This window comes from Leptonotus elevatus, chromosome 10 (genome assembly GCF_054856555.1).
Source record: "Leptonotus elevatus isolate MCC_2025b chromosome 10, RoL_Lele_1.0, whole genome shotgun sequence".
NCBI classification, from domain to species: domain Eukaryota; kingdom Metazoa; phylum Chordata; class Actinopteri; order Syngnathiformes; family Syngnathidae; genus Leptonotus; species Leptonotus elevatus.
Genome location: NC_141248.1, coordinates 7,629,946 through 7,650,678, shown reverse-complemented (window position 1 = coordinate 7,650,678; position 20,733 = coordinate 7,629,946). Strand labels below are relative to the sequence as shown.

Here is a 20,733-nt window from a genome sequence, read left to right as displayed (position 1 = left end):
CACAGAAACTCCACACAAGAAGGTCTGAGCGCAGGTTCGACCACATTGCCTGTTTCTAAATTATTAATTATTTAATTTACAATATAACTTCATGAATGACAAGAGAAGTTACTGTTGGATGTGACGCTTTCATATAGCACTTGTCCTCATTATGGTTCGCTGTGACCTGAAGACAATGATATGGGCACGCCCTGAGATGGTGGCAATCCGATTGCAAGGCAAAATAAATACAAAGAACCAATTCCAGCAATGGGCGAGTTTGAGTCTTCAATTAAAATTAAAATGTCCTTGGAATGTGGGAGGAGAAACCCAAACTCCACACAGAAGGGCTTGAGCTGAGATTCAAACCGAGGACCTTTTAACTTGCAGACGTGCAAACGACGAGGCCACCATTTTGACATCTTGCAAATTCAACAACATTGCAGAAAAACGCCAATATTTTGTAAACAGGGAGTGTTTGCACTTAGAAAAGTAATAAATCATCCACCCGCATAAGCTGCACATTTTGTTCTTTTATTGTGTTTGAATCAGTTGAGAAATAGCAATGCTGTCACATGCCATTACATGTTTTAATAACACACATTGTGATGCAGAATGACATTAATGTGAATGTTGGACTCTCAGCCCAATAGAAGAAAGAAAGTATGAACTCAACAGGATTCCAGACCATGTATGGATTTTAGATGTCCAAGTATCCTGGCAACATATTTGTTTTGGAATACAGTATAAAATATGTTTAATCCTCAGATCCAAATAGTTCCTGGTTGAGAGGCAGTGTGCTGAGTGCGTGTACATTATTGGGCAACTCACTCACACACTTTGCGCTACTGCCTCTGCTCATATAATATCTCAGTTGGCAAAAACACTTTCTGGGATTTTGGGTCTGTTTTCATTCATCTCGGTTAGCCTACATTTGGCTGCGTTCAAGTGCACTGGTGCCTCCTTTCTCGTGTGCCATCCAGTGTGTCTCGGGGGTGGTGACGTTGCACAGAACCAGCCTATACATCCCTCCTCCTTTTTTTTATTTTTTATTACACACGCTCATCTATCCCCGCCCCTCTCCAAAATTTGAGATGAAAGGGCTTCTGGATTTTGGATGACGCTCCCAATCACGTGCTCCTAGGAAATACACTGGCTATATTTTTTGGAGCTGCCTCGTCCTGCATCGCCGACCATAGTTGTTTTGCAGCGGGCCGGGCAGCTCCTGTCATGTAATGTACCTTGCCGTGGTCACTGACGGGTTCACGCCAGTTCGCCGGGTTCACTTGAGGAGAGCCCCCACCCCCTGCTCGCTTCTTCTCCTCCTTAAAGCGCGGCGATCGGAGCTAATCCAATATTATTCATTTATATATTCATGTCGGATTCCATTTTGCCGTGCCGACTGTTGAGGTAAGGACACATCTACTATTTTTGAGGCGGAGCAGTGCGAGCTACGAACTTGTTTACCGAAATGACGTCTCGCTCTTGAATTGTGGATGTTGATCCGCTGCTGTAGTTTATATGAAGTCGCCTATGTATAAAATGGCGACACTAGGTGGAGGGGGGGTGGAGGATTTTTTGGGGGAGAGGGTTTGACTGTTCCTAAGGTTTATATAGAGTGCCAGGTGACCGTTGGCAAGTGTCGCGGGAGGTCGCGTAAGGCTTCCCGAGCCTTGTGAATGGACTTGAAATGGCTTTACGCGTCACTTTGTCACACTTGGAGCCCGCTGCGTATGCGCTCCCGTTCGCTTGCTATAGCCTCCAATGAAGCGGATCTGCTTTCTTTATTTCTTTTTTTTAATTTATTGCACAACACGCCGTGTTGCCTCTGCTGAGCGCCATGAGTTTGGAAGAGACTTGCCAACCAACAACACACGCTGTATAGCACACGCACACATACACACAGAGCCGTGTGAGCTCACATATAACATAAAACGGCCGAATCGCACACGCACGCACAAGTGTCACAAATCCTCCCCTTTATACACGTCCTGCTATGGTAGGCCCAAATGCACAGGACTCTTTTCTTTCATTTCCTCCTCTTCCTCCCACCAACATGTGCTTCTGCCCTCCTCACACACCCACTCACTCACGCGCTCGCGCGCACGCACACGTCAACACTAGTAGACAAGTATAAGGCTTGCTCATTTCCACATTTTTCCTGAGTGTGGATTGCCAGTGAGATATTGAATGTATCACTTCCGGCCAAGAAACATTTTTATAAGTGTACGTAAATACTGAATAGGGATGAGCAAGTACCGATACCAGTTATCACATTGGGCTGATACCGGCCTTATTTTAAAGTATCAGGTCAGCTACTTGCGAAGGCGGCCGGTACCAGTATTGGTTAAAAGAAGTGCAACTTTTTCTGTCTGCTCCACTTTTTTCAAACCGATACCAGTATGAGTATTTGAGTTGTCATGATACCAAGTACCGATACCACTAATACTTTTGATACATACAATTTCCCCCGAAAAAAACCTAGGACAGATAATTTAAGACCTATAAATCCCAATATAATCTTTTCTTTAAAATTGCATGAAATTAATCGTGATTTTCTATTCTTCTAATTTCTCATTACTGATCCTAAAACAACCACAAAAGGGCAGCTGCCATCACAAGTACCTTCGAATAAGGTCGGGTATCGGCCAGACATTGATACCTGGTATTGGTACTCGCCCATCCCTAAGTATTTATTCCTTTTATTGTGTCTGCTTTACAAAATATGTATTTTATGAACAAATGGAGAAAAAAAGATTGCCATTAATATAATGCAATTTGAAGGGAAAATGTTATATTGAACATATACGTTTTTCATTAAAAATTATCTACCAATGGTTTAAAAGAAATTTTGTGTATCAAAATTACTCTAATGGTATCTGTACTTGGTATAGGGTTGCGTATGCGTACTGGCATTACTCTGACAAAAGTGGTAAAATCCCGAATACCGATTGATTTCAAATACTGTATTTGAAATCAATCCCGCTCCAGTATCCACTATGTCGTGTCCTCAATGTATCCTAATGCAACTTGAAAAGTAGTGAGCAATTATGGTCACTGGAAAATTAGACGCATCCCATGATGCACTGCACCAATGCAGAAAAATTACTTTCTGTTTTAGGGTATTGCTTAATTTTTGACACGAGACAAATTTCCGATTTGTGGTGCAAAAATATATATATTTTAATACATGTAAAGCAACCCAATACAGATGGACAAGAAGTTTTTTTTTGTTTATGAATTTGTTAAATACATGCATCTTAAAACAATGTGTTATTTTAATTATGCGACAGTATGACACATGGATCCAGTCCACTATGTAAAAATCCCTATATAGTGATAGAGAGTAGGGAATAATGAATGATTCTGAACGCAGTCGCTGCATTCGGAATTATTCACTCATTCCCTACTCCCTAATCACTATACAAGTATTTTTAGTGGGACTTTTTTAGTAAACTATATGGCCAATCCCAATGTAGTGCTACGGGAGTAGGGACAGCGTGAAAGTGTTTCCGCCTGCCTGATTGACTGTTTGTTGCCACTATGGGCTGCTGTGTGGCTCCACGAAACAAGAGGCCAGATGAATCGTGGCAGCCCGGCCGGCTCGACAGGCGTGATTCACTGGCAAATTTTGGGAATGGGCTTTAATTATTTCACCATGTGAGGGCGTTACATATAATGTAGGTCAAGGAAAGGACTGAGGTTTTCCACAGGGCCGTTCCAGAACAAGTATGGTAGTCGGCTGTCCTGTGGACATGCTTCATACTTGACTCGTGGGTGTGTGTGTGTGTGCGCTTGACCAGTAAGACGCGGTAGACGAGCTCTTGGCCCGGTGAGTTCTGTGTGCGTGGAGGTTTTCGTTCCAGCCGGATGTACGCTGGGAACGGGCTGCCGTGTTTCGGAATTGTGCTCTAATGAGGCCAGCCAGTCTCCCTTTCATCCCGTCAGAAATAGGACTGCGGTTGGGTCCGCTTTTGTCCCTCAATCTGCAATCTACTGTAAGTACCTCATACAGCAAAATATTGGCATGAACCACGATAACTATCTGCAGCTTTCCAGGTAGTGATTTAAGTACCATTCTTAATTGTCATACAAGTGTAAAATGAGAATTTTAATGAAAAGAAAGTCAAATGTAAAAATTGCTTTCATGACGAATGACCGATAAAGTGGCAAACGCGCGGAGGCAGCCGTGTTTACCTGGGAGGTGAGTTGCTGCACCTTAAGACTAAATGCAGCTCACTTGCCACGATACATTCTGTTTTTTTATCATTTATGATGACTTTTTTGGACTCGTTGGCGCTGGCGTATTTGGGCCTTACAGGAGCTGTTAGCTTGAAATGATGAAATTAGGGCTACTCAGTCAGCTCTTGTGTAGTCACCGATACCACTTGTACTTTTGATACATAACATTTACCCCCCAAAAAGCATGACAGATTATTTTAAATTAAAATCGATTTAAAATCATGAAACATTTAACTTTTGCATTTAATGATTCAATATAAATATGAGCCTCGCTTTTTGAATTAAACTGTTTAATTAAACGTTTTCCAAGGTATTCTAATTCATTGAGATGCACTTGTAGTTAAGAGAAAGAAATGTGTTTATCTTCTTCCTGCGTCGCCAAAATGCCCATTTCCGGCTTGTCACAGCTCTTCTAGCTGTCCACCTGGTACTACAAGGGCATCTTTCTACTTAGTACCTGGTTAGTAGGGTTTCCGTTGGCTGAGCACATTAATTAAATTAATTAAATTCGATGTTTGCTGATACACACCCTTGCTAAACCTCGCTATTAAATTGAGTTATTATTTTTTTAATACGTTTTCTCTCTTTTTGACTCTTCGTTGGTGATTAGCAGCTAAAATCAGTTTTGTTTGATTTTTACTGAATAATAGAACAAATGGATCTGGACGGTCGTAAGAAGACTGGCAAAGCATTTCGAGGTAGTTTCAACTTAGTGCTAAAGATCATTAGAGAGAAAGCAGCCTTAAATTAAAAGGATGCGGTCAGATCTTCACTCGGTTTCTAGTGGTTGTGCCCGACATTGCGCCGCGAGAACCTAAACGAATTTCAACTTCAAGCGAGTTTCCATTGCTACATTTTTGTTTACATTTTGCTAAGTATAAGAGATAACGGGAAGTGGTTTATCCTTTAGTCGGTCAGGTGTTCCTTCGTAGGCTACCTGGAAAATTATTGTAAGTACAGGAGAGCATTTGAGCAGATCAGTCCGTATCCGTACTGTACATGGCTAGAAACTACAATAAACACACATGCTAACGTTAGCGAGCGCTGTGCTTGTGCCTTATATCCACTTTGCTGCGGTGTTTATTTTTTGTACTCGCTAGTCTCTTGAATAAAAATGGTCTCCGTCCGCATGTGGAGTAGTGAATGGAGAAGACCCCCGTTCTCCACATTGTTGCTGGATGAAGTGTAAAACCAACCACTAAAACACAGCGGACCCATGTAGGTACAATACAGTGTGAAAGGGTCATCATAATCATTTTTGCTCTTTGCTATCACGTTTTGTACTATTCTGTGGTGGCTTCACAACCCCCTACCATACACACTCTCCACAAAAAAAACTTTTCTTGTCGATTATGGCCACCTCAGAGCGCTTGTGTGTACCTGCAATCGTGCACTTGTGCGCTGTTCTGACAGCACTTTCTTAGCTATTGTGCTCGTGTGTGTGCCTCCCACAGCTCCAAATGAAACCCCTGCCTGAGAATACCAAGGAAGGTCATATGGTCATGGTTTGCAGATTTAGCTGACATGGAGTGTTCAACATTCCTCAAGTTCTAAGAAGAGAATCGACTGTCTTAATGCCAAACCAATCAAATTTCCTGCTGTGTTTCATGCAAACGGCATACCTCGTAAGCCTCGCAGTAAACGCTCGCAACCACAATGCAGGGTTCGGTTATTTCGTCCCAGAGCGACGTGACGGTGTCCTATGCAGGTGCAATTTAGTCAGGGCTTTCAGCTTTTATTTAGGGGCGCTTTTGACGTCCGTCTCGGCTATATCGAATCTCGGCCCGCTCTAAAACAGCATGTTTGCACAGTTCCAAGCAAAAGAAACACTTGTGCTCTGGTGGGGGGGGGGGGGGGTGACGTGGGAATAGTGGGGGAAAGAACCCCTGCCACTTTCTCTGTCCCATGCAGGAGCTGGCAGTTGCCAGGCTTGGATGAGGCTGTGATGTCAGCCATTTTAGGATGGACAGTACAATGTGTGGTACGCCGCCATCTTTCTTCCTTTTCTTCTTAAGTTGCCAAATGAATGCCTGTAGTCTTGGCTACAGAACTGAAGAAGTTATTCATGAAAAGTGATGTAAAAGGATGCGTGACTCAGAATTTTTTTCCTCGGCGCGCCATGGTTTATTTGTCCGTCATTCATCTGGGCCGCAGATAGAAGGCTTTGTAAAACAATGTACGCTCTCCGCAGCGAGCTGCGCCCTAACACATAACAGCAAACACGTGCGAGGAGACGCTAAGTATGTCACTGCCGCGTCTGATTGAGAAACGTGGCGACAGGAGGTCATTTGCAGCACTTGTGCTATTTCCTTAACTAAGCCCATCGAGAGGCTGAGAGGCGGCTTTGGTTTGGAAGAAAATGGCTCGGACCTCACCCGAAGTTGCCTGAAAGGGACCCGAACCGTGAATGGACTTTTCAACGATGCGGCTCACAGGCCTGTGTGGATTAAAGTTTGTCCTGCGCCAGATGCAGTCCGAGGAATTCAGTGTGTATGAGTCTTGAGGTTGGTGGGCGTGTGCGAGTGTCTCGGCAGCGAGTGTGTGTGTGTGTGTGTGGCATAGTGGGCAAGGGGAGGAGAAGGGTTGCCATGGCAATGTTAACACATGAGTGGCACGACCGACCGGTCTCCCAGTGGACGGGGCTACAGTCATGGAGGTAAGGGGGGGTTTGTGCATGTGTGTGTGTAAAAGAGAGAGAGAAAAGGGAGGACGAAGAAGGCGAGATGGCTGACAACACCTGCGTCGCAGACGTTCAGACACAAACACACACAAATACGCCGGACGTAGACATAAAAAAAAAAGAGGGCGCGAACGAGACGAAGACACTTGGAGGTCACTTTTTGTCTTGGGCCGGCGTGGACGTCGCTCTATTAAACGCTGTGCTAATCACCCTGACATCTCCCACTTGGATTGCAGCACACGTATCACTCCAGCCACACACTTCTTCACGCCGTACAGTGGCACAGATGATGGGAAAGCCGTCCACTCTGCTTCGGCGGACGCAAACGCAACTATGGCTCGTCGACAGTGAGACGTCTAAAAAGCCCAAAGCGCCGGGTCACGTTTGCCTCATAAATGAGCCTCTATTGTTCCCAATCTTTGCAAGACAGTAATATTCTGTCTCTGCCTTATCTCTGTCTTTTATTTAGGTGTCCAGCTGATCCCCTCACATGACATCCAATCCTCAATTGGACGCCAGGCAGAGAATATTCCCTCTGGACACATTTTTTGATCTTTCAAATGGATCTGTCAGGGCTCTTCCCCCTTTTCCCCATTTATAGAGCGATTTTTTATTTTACTTTATTTTTTTAACGCAGGCGTGGATCACTGTCAGGGCAAATTAACCACAAAACAAATATTTTGAGAGTGAAAGATTGTTTTCTCTCCTTCCTTTTGTGTTGAACTCTTCTGCAAGCGCCGCATCAAGAGACTCCTTGCCAGTTATTTGGTTCAAAGAGAAAGATTTGAGAGCGTCGCAGGCGCTAAATGTTGCGGAGGTGAGGAGGGAGTGTGTGAGAGTGTGTAGACGCCCGACTAGGAGGTGTCAGCAGGGAGGAATATTGAAAGAGCGCCGGCTGTCATCATCATCAGTCATCCTCTCGCTTTACTCCCAGACGTCTGAGTTTTGTCTTCCTTTGTCCTGCTTCTTCTTCCTCCCGCCGCCACGCTCGCCTTCATGTGACAGGCGGCGCGGTGCAAAAAACACAAATCTGTGTTTGTTCATGTCAACTGTAGCTGACCCAACAATCTGGGAGTGTCTGCATCAGTGGGCTGTTTTGAATTAAATTTTAATGTCTAGCAACCACTTTGCAGCCTCGCCTCTCTTTCCGGTGGCGGCGCGCTGTAGATTTTTCACGTTGTAATATTCTAATTGCTGCAGCAGTTTATGAAGTGATGAAAGGACGCCGGTGCTGCTTGCGGAGGTAGAAGCACTCAGCCGTAGAAAAGTGGAGATTATAATCATACATTAATGACATGTAAATATAATACTGCGATGGAAATGACAGTATAAAAGCAGGCCCTCCTTCACATCGTAAAGCCGCTATTAAATCACATTAAACGTAAAAAAAAAAAGAAAAAACGCAACAGAATGGAGCCTAATCCCATTTGGTTGGAAACGCTTGTTTTTCAATGGAGCAACAGTTTGGTGGCAGGCTTTCTGTTTGCGTGGGTGCCCAGGAGAAAGGTGCATCTGAGCGTTCGCACCACAGCGGCCATGTGACACCCTGTGGGGACACTGTTGCTCGACGCTTTGTTCACCTTGCCACCGAAACACAAATCCTGCCTTTTCACGGGCACCACTGAATGGGCCGCTGTCTCGGGAACGAGCCCTTGTTTTGTGCCTCGAGTCACGCTCTTGCACATCAAGTGGGCCCTACGTCCTTTGGATAGGTGACTTGATTCTTTATGCAAACTGTGAACTCGTCTTGCGTTATGTCACCGAGGGACTGAGCGTTTTTTACTGTATTCGACCCCCTCCGCCTTGCCGTTGACTGTTGTCCCGTTTTAACGCAGCTGCTCGAGTAACACTGCAGCATTGTTACAAAATTACCTTCTCCGGCCATTCATGCGTCTGTGCATTCGCTCTAGGAGCCTTCGACAGCTTTTTTGACTACAATGGCTGCATCAATGTATTTATCACTTTTGGCCAGTGGGAGGAAGAGAGCGACAGAGCTCCAGACATCATAGTAATCGAATAACGTTGTTAAAGTGAATATATAAAACCAAGTAAAACGCATTTCAATTGCCCAAAACACACACAAATAAATACTGACGCACCATTAATGTGAACGCCGAGTCTTTTTTCTCGCAAGAAGTTGGCCATGGCGTAGTTTAGTTTGATCACGGCAGCACAGCTGGCCTTCCATATACACAAATTACAAAATTAAGGCACACAAAAAGTCCTCAGCCAAGTGTTAGGTCAGGAAATGACCTCCGTACGTTTACACGCAGTCGGTAAATCCCTTTCAAAACATGAATACCGGCATTTTGGGAGTTTTGAAAGACCTTGTAAAAAATGTGCAAAACCTCAATATTGCTCTTATTTGGGTTTTGAAAAAAACAAGAATAAGAAATTAGTTTCAATGGATTTTTGGTTTGTGTTCTGCTCATGCTCTATTCGCGAAGAAACTTGGTCTGAACTACTTGTATTTGTATTAAATGAGCCTTGAATACATAAATTTTTCCGCAGCATTTTCTGTTATTTTCTGTCTCTGTGGCAAATTGTGATAGATAGATATATACACACACACACATGCGTGTATATATAAGTGTGTCTGGCACGCCACTCACCAGAAATACACAAGCAGAGTTAAACAAAAATGGGGGAACATGGCCACACAGTCTTTTATTGACGGTAGAAAGTTAAAAGCGGAAGTGACGTCTATTTGCGTAATGATGTTGATGTCCATGCGTCGCTCTTTAGATGGCAATATGTATGCGGGAGTAACTCTGTCCACTCGCGCGCGGAAACGGGCTGTCTCGATTGGTTCAAAAAACGGGATTTTGACATGAACCAAAATAGTGACTGCATGTAAAGTCACAGTATACATTGCAGAGTTTTCTAAATAGATTTAAATTGAATTTACATAAAAACAAGCCACGTCAGTAGTTCGGTCATAGCCTCAGCCTATTACAGCTAAGTATTTGTCATCTATGCCAGCCCAGCATTTAAAAAAAAATAATTTGCATGATGGAGCAGTTAGTTGACTGTGGAATTTGCTGGCTTCTGAAGTAGTCCCAAAGGCGGACCATTGTCACCCGCGGCCTTAGACTCACTGTCCACGACCGTTTATGTTGAAAGCAATTCTCGCTGACATGGTCACACATCGAAATATATTGATGGGCCAAGCCACAACAGTTTTGTGAATGCGGCAATGTCCTCAAAGGGACAAACAAACACGCTTTGTTTTATTTGCACGGCAGGCCTAATTGTCCAATTCCAATTGAGTTGCCTACAGCCCATCTGTCAATTTACGACTGTCATATTGTCAGATATCGAACCATTTGGGGTTTGTATCAACATTTGGTAAAAGCCTTGCCAATTCTGTCCGTTTTTTTCCTCATTCCACTGCCCATGTCTACACAACAACCTACTTGAACCATGTAGGGTACAATTATATGACAGAGACCAAATACAATTAGGAATGTTTTTCCTTTCTGTTTTTATTTTTCCTTTACAGACAACAAAGTTGTCAAAATAATCTCCGGTCACATGATGGACCTCTAAAAAACATTGTAATAGGCGTGTCAGAGTCGTAAAGGGGCAATTTGGAAAGATCCACTACATACATTCACACAAACTTGTTGTCCTTATCTAAACCCGTCTTTTGATTAGGCACGTCTTATTCCAAATTGGACAAATGTAAGTATACAGGTTCTTTGATTTACAAGTTTTAATTATTTTGTTCCATGACCAAGCTCGCTAAAGTTTCCTCCTTGCAATTAATTCAAATTCCATTAATCCTCGTGAGTGATGTGTGAGAATTTTCAGTTTATAATTGTGTTTGACTGTTTGTCTTATCAGCAAGCGGCTGAAAATGCATCAGTGATTGTTGCTCGCCTTGTTTTTCATTCATATACTTAGTGGCTACGTAGCTATGGTCTGTTCCTTCATATATACTTTACGGCAGAAATAATAGCAAGCGAGGTTGTATTAAGAAACGTATACTTTGAGTCGATTATTTTCAGGCTTAAACAAACTGCCAAAGCAACACAGTGTTGCTCTGTTTTTCTGTTAAAAACGGAATAAGGCCTTGGGGTGCTTACGAGTCAATCGCACTATGTCTGCTGACGCAGACACCGACAACCATTCACATTCACGCAAGCAATGTAGAGTTGTCCGAACCGAACATGCAGAAAGTTAGTTGACCCAGAAAGAAAGTAAAAAAAAGCAGAGAGATTCGAAACCAGAACTTTTTTGTTGTGATTGCTGTGCTGTGATGATCCATTGATGTGCTAAATGTCGTCATCCGTAGCGCAGTTAAAGTAAATGGCGTCAACGTTGATTTGTCTGGACGCTCCAAAAGCATAATGCCATCTTTCATGCAGATGTTTCAAATGTGCATGTCTCCATCCTGCTGTTGCGTGAACACGCTTGTAAATCTTTTGTTCGGGTGAACAAACACGGTGTCCTTGGCAGGGGTTAATTGAGTGTTCCATCCAAGGATATCATGACCTGTCTAGCACTGAAACGTACAGCACATGCCTGCGTCTGGATGCAGTCAACCAGGATTACTGCATAAGATGCTGGTGACCTACTTTTTTTTTTGTGTTTTTTTGTTTTGTTTTTTATTCCTGTGTGAAAGCAGCAGCTGTCAGTTGTAAAATAAAATGCATTTAAATTTTTTTATATTTTTTTTAAGTAGTCACAAGGAGCTTGTCGCCATCCGTGGTCGTCGAGTGCTGTTGGGCAGTCATTTGAGGGTTTTAATTCCGAACAGGTTCATCTTTTATTTACCAGCCACCAGGGTGGCTTCTGTAAAATGAAAGTCTGTGGAAGGCTTCTTCACTGCGTCCAAACGCCTCGTGATGAAAAAATACTGTCAAATATGTAACTATATAACCGACACACATTAGCTAAACTGGATCTTGGCAATCTGTTGTATGAACGTTGAATTTGTGCGGTTGGTGTTTCTCTCAGGCCCGATCAACTCACGAGATGAGGTTAAAGCGGTGTGATGTGGACAGAGTGAGAGCGATTCACTCCCCCCAGCACGCCACACGTCAACAATTCTCCGGTCCCAGAAAAGAAGACAAGAGAAATGTGATCGGAGGTTCTGTGTGTGTCACAAGTTCATTCAGAGGGCAGAGGGTGAAGAATTTACTTCACTTTTTTTTCGGTTTTTTTCACCCCTTTTACTTTCCATTCCTACACTGCGATTAAAGCCAACTGTATTGCTGATGTGACACTAACCAGGCGAGAGTGTCCATAGTGTTTTCTTTGTCTTCGAAATTGGAATATGTATGACTTGGTGAGGGGCATATTTTTCACCTCATAATAATACAGTGAAGAAAGGAAAGAAATTGGCCGTGCATGACTGAAGTGTTATAAGACAGTGGATGAGGTTTGCAAATGGATTTGCGCATTCGGTGATGCGTGTACTTTGGCTGTATCCATGCGTTTTAGCAAACGCGCAACACGATAGTTTGAGCCAGCAAAATTATTCGGAAATGTATTTATAACCGTCACACAAACACGTGTGCAATCTCAAAATCTTGTATAGGAGCTGTGTTTGGAAGGAGTAAAGGATTTTTGCCCTTTTATGAAGCACAGTAACCAAAATTAGGACACACGTATTTTACTTTGTACTTTTTTTTTTCTAACTGATTTTCTAACATTCTGTCACACTGTGACAATATGACATATTTGTACTATTATCCACTAGATACATCTTGACTTGTTTACATTTTTCCCACCACATCCATTTCTCAAGTCAAATGTAAATACAAAAAAAAGTGATGCAAACAACCGTAATCATGCACAATAGAATAGTTAAATAGTTAAATAAATAACACTCTAATGACAGGTGTCAATCAAGGGGCTGTCACTATTCCATCGATTAATCTAATAATCAGATGAAATTGATTCCACATTTGAGTAAATTACAAAACCATGTTTAAAAAAAACAACTAAATGACAACTGAGCAATAACACACAAGATGAATTGATGTTTTTTGATTCAATGACTGGTTAGGTCAATGTTTTCCAAAGTAAAAACAGATGTTTTCAAATGTCTTATTTTGATTAAACGCAAAAGATAATCAATCTGCTTTCATGAAGGACGACAGAAATTAGAGAATAATTACTGTTGAGATGCTAAAATCAAAGGATTTGGACTATTTTAAATTAGACAATGTTCTAAATGATTTTTGGACTTAAAATAGTTAATAATTAATTTGATAAGAGATTACTTGTCGATTAATCAATTAATTTTAACACCCCTAAAGCAAAGCATGTGTATCTTTGTAAAGTCAGGCTCCTGCTGCATTTGCTCCCATTAGATAGTAACAGGTGTATGTAATGATGATGATGTGCCACAAAAATGTATACACACTTTAACAAATATACTTTTTTTTTCAGATTACATGCATTTGAATACTGTAAATTTAAAATTGTCATTTAATCCATGTGTGTTTACAGGTTTTGAGATACCCAGTGAAGTTTATATTTTACTGTGCCGACACCCTTCTAAAAAATGAAATGAATACTCATTACTTCTGGAGACAAAAACAATGTGCATATTTTTGTATATTTTTGCCCGAGTGCAATGTAAAACAGCTGGAAAGGTGGGATACATGCGGTACTATCAATCAAGGGTGTGGGGGGGAAATACACCCCCACTCAATAGGTTGAAAATCCCCGAGGAAGTGTGCGGCTAATATTTATTCACTGATAATAACTCCTTCCTTGAGGAAGCCAGGTGGCATCTGGCAACAAATATCCTCGGTCACATTCAAACCCGGCAAATCACATTACTCGCTATGCACCTCGGCTATAGTTGGCATGCAAGCCTACAGTTTAATTACACCTTTCTTTCTTTGTATCATGAAGCGCTGCTAAAAAAAAAATACTTGCGCGGACACATGCCATTAATAATTAGCTGAGTTAAACCTAAGGCAGCAGTCAACAAATATGGCAAACGCGAGACATTGTCAATGCTGACTGTGGTGTCTTTTGGAATTGATGAGAAGTGACAGCAAGACGGTATTCTGAAAATCCAAATCAATTGACAGAACCCTGACAGGTGCGAGTGATTGTGTGTGTGTTCATCTTCCTGCTTAATTGCCATTGTCTTTGTATAGTCGTTTCAAAAACACATTAAGACTGACACAAGGCTATTTCGAATCGTCAATAAGTGCTTTGATGCTATCAATAGCTTTTCAAACGAGGTTGTAAAATATATCTGCTTTACATCTATCTGTGATACTCAATGCTACTTATATAAGCTGGTTTTATTTTGAGCTAAAGAAATGAGGCCTGGAAGTGTTTGACTTGAGTGCTGTGATTGTGGAGCAACACCACCTACATTGTCACACTGTATTTCCACCTACACTTATTACTCTGCGTAGGGCTATTAGCTTCCCCACATTCACACTGCTGTTATGTGTTAGAAGAAGTATCGTGTGTGTGCTGCGCATCCTTACGATTGGTCAGCTACTATTTCTGTTTTTCGACACTCACCCCAAGTTTGACTACCGGAGTCATTTGATCTAATTTTCTGTCTTTTTTTTGTTTGTTTTTTGTGCCTGACAGGTTCCCTGGGAGCTTTTAAAGTTGGACGAGGGTCCCGCGGCAGCAGAAGGCATGAAGCAACACTGTGGCTGATCCATGACACTAAACTCCGCTCGCCCTCTGCTCTCATCAAACCGGACAATCAATCACTCACTTTCCCATCTCCACAAAGCGACACAATGGCCAGCAAGAGGAAATCCACCGTACCCTGCATGATACCATCCAAATCCAAACATGTGCGCGAGGAAATTATACTGGGCTCGCTGCCAGAACTCCTACCCACAATCCCGGAAGACGGCATACTCAGCATCTCTGGAGAAGAGTCTGGCCGTGTCTCTCACAACTCATCATGTGGCAGCGAGGTGCAGAAAGGAGGTACGTACGGTTGCCCCCCGTGCTCGTTCGAGTCCAGAGATTTAAACTACTTTTTGGATCACATGCACAACTGCCACTTGGACTTCAGGGCCCAGCCTACTTTCTACTGCCTGAACTGTGGGATCTCGGTTGTTCGCTTTGAGGCTCTGGCGCTGCATAACGCCAACACTCACCCCAAGATCATGGAGGGCGTGATGACCGCCTCCCTGAGTGTCAACAAGAGGGACGGCATCACGACAGTGGAGCAAAGCCTCTTCACGGACAATGGAGACCACTACCGAGAATCTGGAATCTCCCTTAGCAAAACCCCAATCGCAAAGATGATGAGAGCCAAGGGAGAGCACAAAAAGATTGTAGTGTCTCATACCGTGGAAGTATTGAAGAAAGTCAGTGGGAAAAATGTAGACCCCAACATGCTGACAAATGTGCCTGAACTCCAAAACGGGGCTCTCAGTGTTTCTGGCGCCCAAGCTATGCCGCGGACAGCTGTTAGTCACGTGATTGCGACAACAGTGTCCAACCAAGTCTTTCACCAGCACACTCCCTCCCTCTTCTCCCCCAATTCCTCCGATTCCAATAAAGACTTTCCAAAGGTGATGATCCCTCTGAGCAGCATCCCCACCTACGACGCCGCCATGGACACCAGCAGCTTTCTAAAGACATCCTTTGGCAAGTTCCCCTACCCGACCAAAGCTGAGCTCTGCTACCTGACAGTGGTGTCGGAGTTCCCCGAAGAGCAGATCAAACTGTGGTTTACTGCCCAAAGACTCAAGCAGGGCATAAGCTGGTCTCCGGAGGAAATCGAAGAGGCCAGGAGGAAGATGTTCAACACCGTGTTCCAGGGCGGAGCGCCCCAAAAGCAACCTGCCACGCAGCGTCATGTCAATCACATTGTTACCCACCACACCGTAATGGCCCCTTCGGGTTCAAAAGGACCAAACTTTCCCATGGCTGAAGTGCCCTTCGGTGTGAGACCCAGGCCGGTTGGAGTCCTAGCCAAGCAGGCCAGCATGTCGACGAATCCCAACGTGACGAGGGTCTCGTACTCTACTCCGCTTCTCCCTCAGAAGGTTCCGTCTCTAGTCAGGACGACGCAGAAGCCCACCAAGAATATTCAAGCCGAGCCAGAGAAGAGCAGCAACGGCCTCAGAGCGGACGTGGCGGCCGGATGCTGCCGCAGCAGCAGTAGCAGCAGCACTTGCAGCAGTAGCAGCAGCATCACCAGCTATTCCAGCAGCGGTATTAGTGGCGAGAATGTCTCCCGGAAGAACGTTAGTAACAGCCCCACCAACGGCATCCACAGCTTTGCCGCCTGCTCGACAAATGTTAGCAATAACGATTTGCACTATGTTGCTACCCCCAATGACAAAACACGCAACAGTTTACTGACGAGACTGGAAGGTTTAAACAGTCACGGCGCCATAGAAAACACCAGCAACATCAATCATAACAATCATAACAGCGGCGTGATCAGTCCTCAAGAGCAGGCGGACACCTTGAGGAAGGACGAGCAAGTCAACATGCAGAGCAACGACAGCTGTATTACCAATGAACACCCCGCCCCGAAAGACAGCGGTCCCCACGTGAACCATGCCAGCACTTCCCCTTCTCAAAGCACCACCAGCACCACCGTCATCACAAAAAGCGCCTCATCTGTCATGGATGAGGGCAAGCGCAACAAGGAGTTCAGCATAAAGGGCATGTCAATCTTACAGCAACTTATCAAGGACGACGACCTTTTTACCCGAGACCGAAGTTGCTCAGAGCTGAAAATGGAACCCTTCAAGATCAACTTCAAGAGGCTGAAAATGAACGAAAGCGAGAGCACATCTGAGATTGCGCATCAAGAACACAAGTCAGACATAACCGAAGGGTTCTTCTCGCCCCCCTGGGCCAACAAGAACGCCCAGCAGCTGCGCATCCTTCGCCAGGCTTTCTCCAGCGCACGCTGGCCCAACAGTCAGCAGTACGAGGAGTTAAGCATACAGACGGGCCTGCCCAAGTCCGAGGTGGTGCGCTGGTTCAGTGACAGCCGCTACAGTCACAAGAACGGACAGCTGAAGTGGCTGGAGAGCTATCTGCGACCAGCTGTTGACGCGCAGGAAGCCAGTGGCAGAGGAGATGTTGAAGCCAAATCGCAAAAGGACCAGCCGGCTGCCAAAAAGAAGCATACTGAACAAGACGTGGACAAATCCCTCCGAGGAGAAGGAGACGTCAACACCGAGCAACGGCTTCAATGGCAGGATTTAAACTCACCACTGCACGCTCTGATGGGGACTGAAGGAAGCAGCGAGCTAATCAAAGCTGAGACCTCCACACAGCCGGGAGTCTTGAAGGACGCCTGGCCAGAACGAGACCATCAGCAGCTAACTGCCAGCCAGCCACTTATTGAACAACCCAATGATGCCAATCAGACCAGGTAATTGCAATGAGCAGGCCAAAAACCTAGAAGTAAGCCTGAGATTTAGTTATTTGTTTTTAAAAAGTGTTTTGGGCCAAAACGCTATGAATCTATTTCAATTATTCTATGAAAAATGAAAACACAAAAAACTATATTAACAACATCTATTTATCTAGCTAGCTAGCTATCTCATCATCTGCTTGCTAGCGAGCTAGCCAGCTAGCAATCAACCCCTAATGACACAATTAAAATGTATTGCACATAAAAGTAAAATATTGATTGATTGGATTCTACAATTCAAACGTATTTAAGTGATATCAAAATTGTACTTTAAATGAACATTTAAAAACAAAACATTCTTAAAGATTAAATGCAAATGACAGCAGAACTGTCCTCTGCCCACAAATATCGTTGAATAAAACGTGAGAAACACTAGAATTTGACTAATCTGTCTCATTCTCCTCTGTTCCTACCTTGTTTTTGTTTGCGCTCTAGTCTGGACTACTTGCAACATATTTAAATTTGATGTAAAACTCCCAAACTCTGCCTGTTAACTGTCCATCTTTATTGTTATTGGACCAGCTTTCAATAGATGATTTTCCTCGGACTTCTGATTGGCTAAAACAGCCTCATGGTTAGGTTTATAGCGCCAACTGTTACTTAAATAGCCTATAAATATGGACAGGTTTGTTTTTTTACACCTAAAAAAAAAAGGACCTATACAGTGATCTCCTGTTTATCACGTGGGCTACATTTCATTAGCTAAATGTTACATCATTATAAGAATTCTTGATGGCAATTTCCACAAAGTTTATGGAAGGTGCTATAAAGGTTAGCAGATTTAAAGCAACACCAACGAGCTTTCAGTTTTTGTTGATTATGGCGGCCCCATAGGACAAAAGCGGTAGTGTTTTGCCCGTAGGAAGACCACATTTCCCATGAGGACCAGCACATAGAGTCGTCTTTAAACTCACGTCAGTGAGTGAAATCCGGGCTAATGTTGATCCTTGACTGTCCTTTATATCCGGATAGTCTCCATTTTTCTTTTCTTGTCTTTGTAACAAATAAGGAAAGGGGGAAGTGACGTATGCCATTCACATTTGTAGTTTTTGTGTGGCAGGGTTCCTGCCACCCTCCTCAAAGCGATACAGACCCCCACAAGCCATGACAAAGGTACCATTCAACTAGCTGTAAGGTTAAAAAGTTCCTAAGTATTGCTTTAACTTTCTGAAAAGACCCACCAGTTAGTTGGGGGTTAGTTGGTGAACTTCTCTGCCTCTTCTTCTTGCTTTTGAACAACATCGTGCTACACCAAACTTGAGCTTGCATTATTTATTTTTTATTATATTTTGTCAAAAATGTTCGCTTAAAAATCCGCAATGTACCAGAAAAAATTACAAGTCAATAAAATTACACGCGAGGGGAAGTGATGAAAGCATACCAACTTGTTTTCCGTTTCAGTTTTCAGTCATGCTCCATTCAGCCAATCAAAACTCTGTTAAAAAAAAAAAAAAGAAGAAGCTATTTTTAGGTTAAGTAGGAGTCTACCCCATTGAATTATAGATTTGAGAGCGCATGCTAATATATGTGAATAAATCATGGCGATTGTGTTCAGTGGGGTGGATTTCCAAGGTGCACGCTGCTTCCATATAACCTCGATCCGATCCTCACCAGTTTGTGCCCGTTGTGTTTGTTTGCTTATGTTTAGGGATCGCCTGAGGATGGAGCTGCTGGAGGTGTGATGAAGTCGCTCGGAACACGCGTGCAAGGCTGCTTTGCTCCCAGGCCGGGCTCCGGAAGAAAAAAGAAAAGAAAAAAAGAGTGTTTGTAATGACAGCAAATGTGATTGTAGCTGGACCGTAAGACTCTGACTGTAACTGTGAATACCCCCCACCCCCTCCTCTTCCTCCTCCATCTGCCATCACTTCCTCCCATGTCAGAAGAAAGAACTTCTCACCTTCTTCAGTCCTGTGATGTTTCAGCCTTTCATGCTTCTTTGTGGTCGTGTGGGGAGGGTGCACAATGAGGTCAGTCGAGGGATCAAAGAAAAGAAAGAAGACGCACACTGACTGGAAAACTGACTTGAATGAACAAAAATAGGATGGGATGAGGCCGAGAGATAATGTTTTGGGGTCAACACGAGAAATCTATATACAGTATATGATCGAAACTGCACTATAAAAGAGGGGTTGTACTGACTGAATGGACAAAAGATGTGTCAAAGAAATGTTATTGTTGGCTTTGTGATATTTTTTACTTCTTTTTTTTTAGCAACCAGTACTTCAGCACTGCCTTGACTTTTACTTTTTTTTGTTTTTGCTTTTTTTTTCTTCCTCCAATTCTATTTACTTTTCTAGTCACTGTAAGTCCAGATGCAATCAAACATGTTTTATTTAGACCTGTATCAATGTTGGTGATCACTTTGTGGTTCAAGCTACACGCAAGAGACAATAACAATGCACTAATGAAGACAGCAATGCTCAAAATCCCACTGCCCCACTGCAAAGGTATTGACAGCTTTTCCCAGATCAATAACCTACAAAGCCCTGCAAGCTGAACAGAGACAAGCTTGTCACGCTAACGTTGCCTTACTCAGCTCTGTCCATGTGTTTATGGCCTGTTTGTCCATCAGCTCGCTTTCCAGCTACTGCGCTTTCTGTAAAGTTAAAGAGAAAAAAATAAAAATAAAAAGCCAGTGCATCAAGGATCGCTGTTGGTCTATATCTGTGAGGAAAAAAAATCGTGTGCTGCTTTTCTGTACACTTTGGAGATGTTTTCATATGAGCTGTAACTGTAATATTGTATCAAATATTGTGGCTGGCCAATTGTTGTTTGAAAGCTAAATTACCAATTGGATCCTTTGACACTGACAGAGTGAGATCTCGAGCTAGCTAGAGAGCCAAATGGGGAGCAATTAAGTTATCCTCTGAATTTTCTTGTGTTTATATAAACAGTCACTACATGGATATCCTATTAAGCTGCATCCTTGTCAAGCTGCTAATAGCTAAGAACGGTGCTATACCATCCAAAGTGAAATTGGAGGTTCATCTCCTACCAGCAGTGTATGCACTTGTGTCGAATGTTACAAATTTATTTTGGTTTGAGATAAATGGAATCTGGACTTACGGTGTAATGATCGCTTACAAAAAAAAAAAAAAAAAACTTTTATGAAATAGCCTGATCATAAAGCACTGTTGTATCATCCTTTCTACACTTTCTCTGAATCTTTACAGAATAAACTGAATACTCACCAATGAGAATTGTGTTATTTGTTCCAAAGCCCACCTTGCAGCGGGAGTGAAAATGATGCCAGAAAACAAAAGCTGTGGGATACTTTTGAAATGACTGCCTCTGCATTGCTTAGCGCGCCACCTGCTGGCGAAGCGCTGACAAAAGCTAAAAACTGGCAGGAAACAGGCCAACTGAGCCTGGTTACACCCCCCCCCCCTTTTTTTTTTATACTACAAGGCAAGATGGGAGTTGAGATTAGCCTCAAATATGT

The 20,733-nt window shown here is 43.2% G+C and overlaps 1 protein-coding gene across 2 annotated transcripts; it reads left to right on the top strand.

Moving 5' to 3' along the window:
- The first annotated feature begins 1,061 nt into the window (after window positions 1-1,061).
- Window positions 1,062-20,485, top strand: zhx3a (zinc fingers and homeoboxes 3a). Of its 2 annotated transcripts, XM_086086604.1 has the most exons (4): window positions 1,062-1,389; window positions 14,477-17,249; window positions 18,352-18,404; window positions 18,940-20,485. In XM_086086604.1, the coding sequence occupies exons 2-4, from the start codon at window positions 14,635-14,637 to the stop codon at window positions 18,948-18,950; spliced, it is 2,679 nt and encodes an 892-aa protein (XP_085942730.1). In that variant the 5' UTR covers window positions 1,062-1,389; window positions 14,477-14,634; the 3' UTR covers window positions 18,951-20,485. The 2 variants fall into 2 exon arrangements, with proteins under 2 accessions (XP_085942730.1, XP_085942731.1); XM_086086605.1 differs by lacking the exon at window positions 18,352-18,404.
- Window positions 20,486-20,733: the final 248 nt, after the last annotated feature.

Coding starts and splice junctions, on each gene's coding strand:
- zhx3a (XM_086086604.1), top strand. CDS start 14,635: ATGGCCAGCAAGAGGAAATCCACCGTACCCTGCATGATACCATCCAAA. Junction 17,250..18,351: donor AATGATGCCAATCAGACCAG/GTAATTGCAATG, acceptor TTTGTGTGGCAG/GGTTCCTGCCACCCTCCTCA.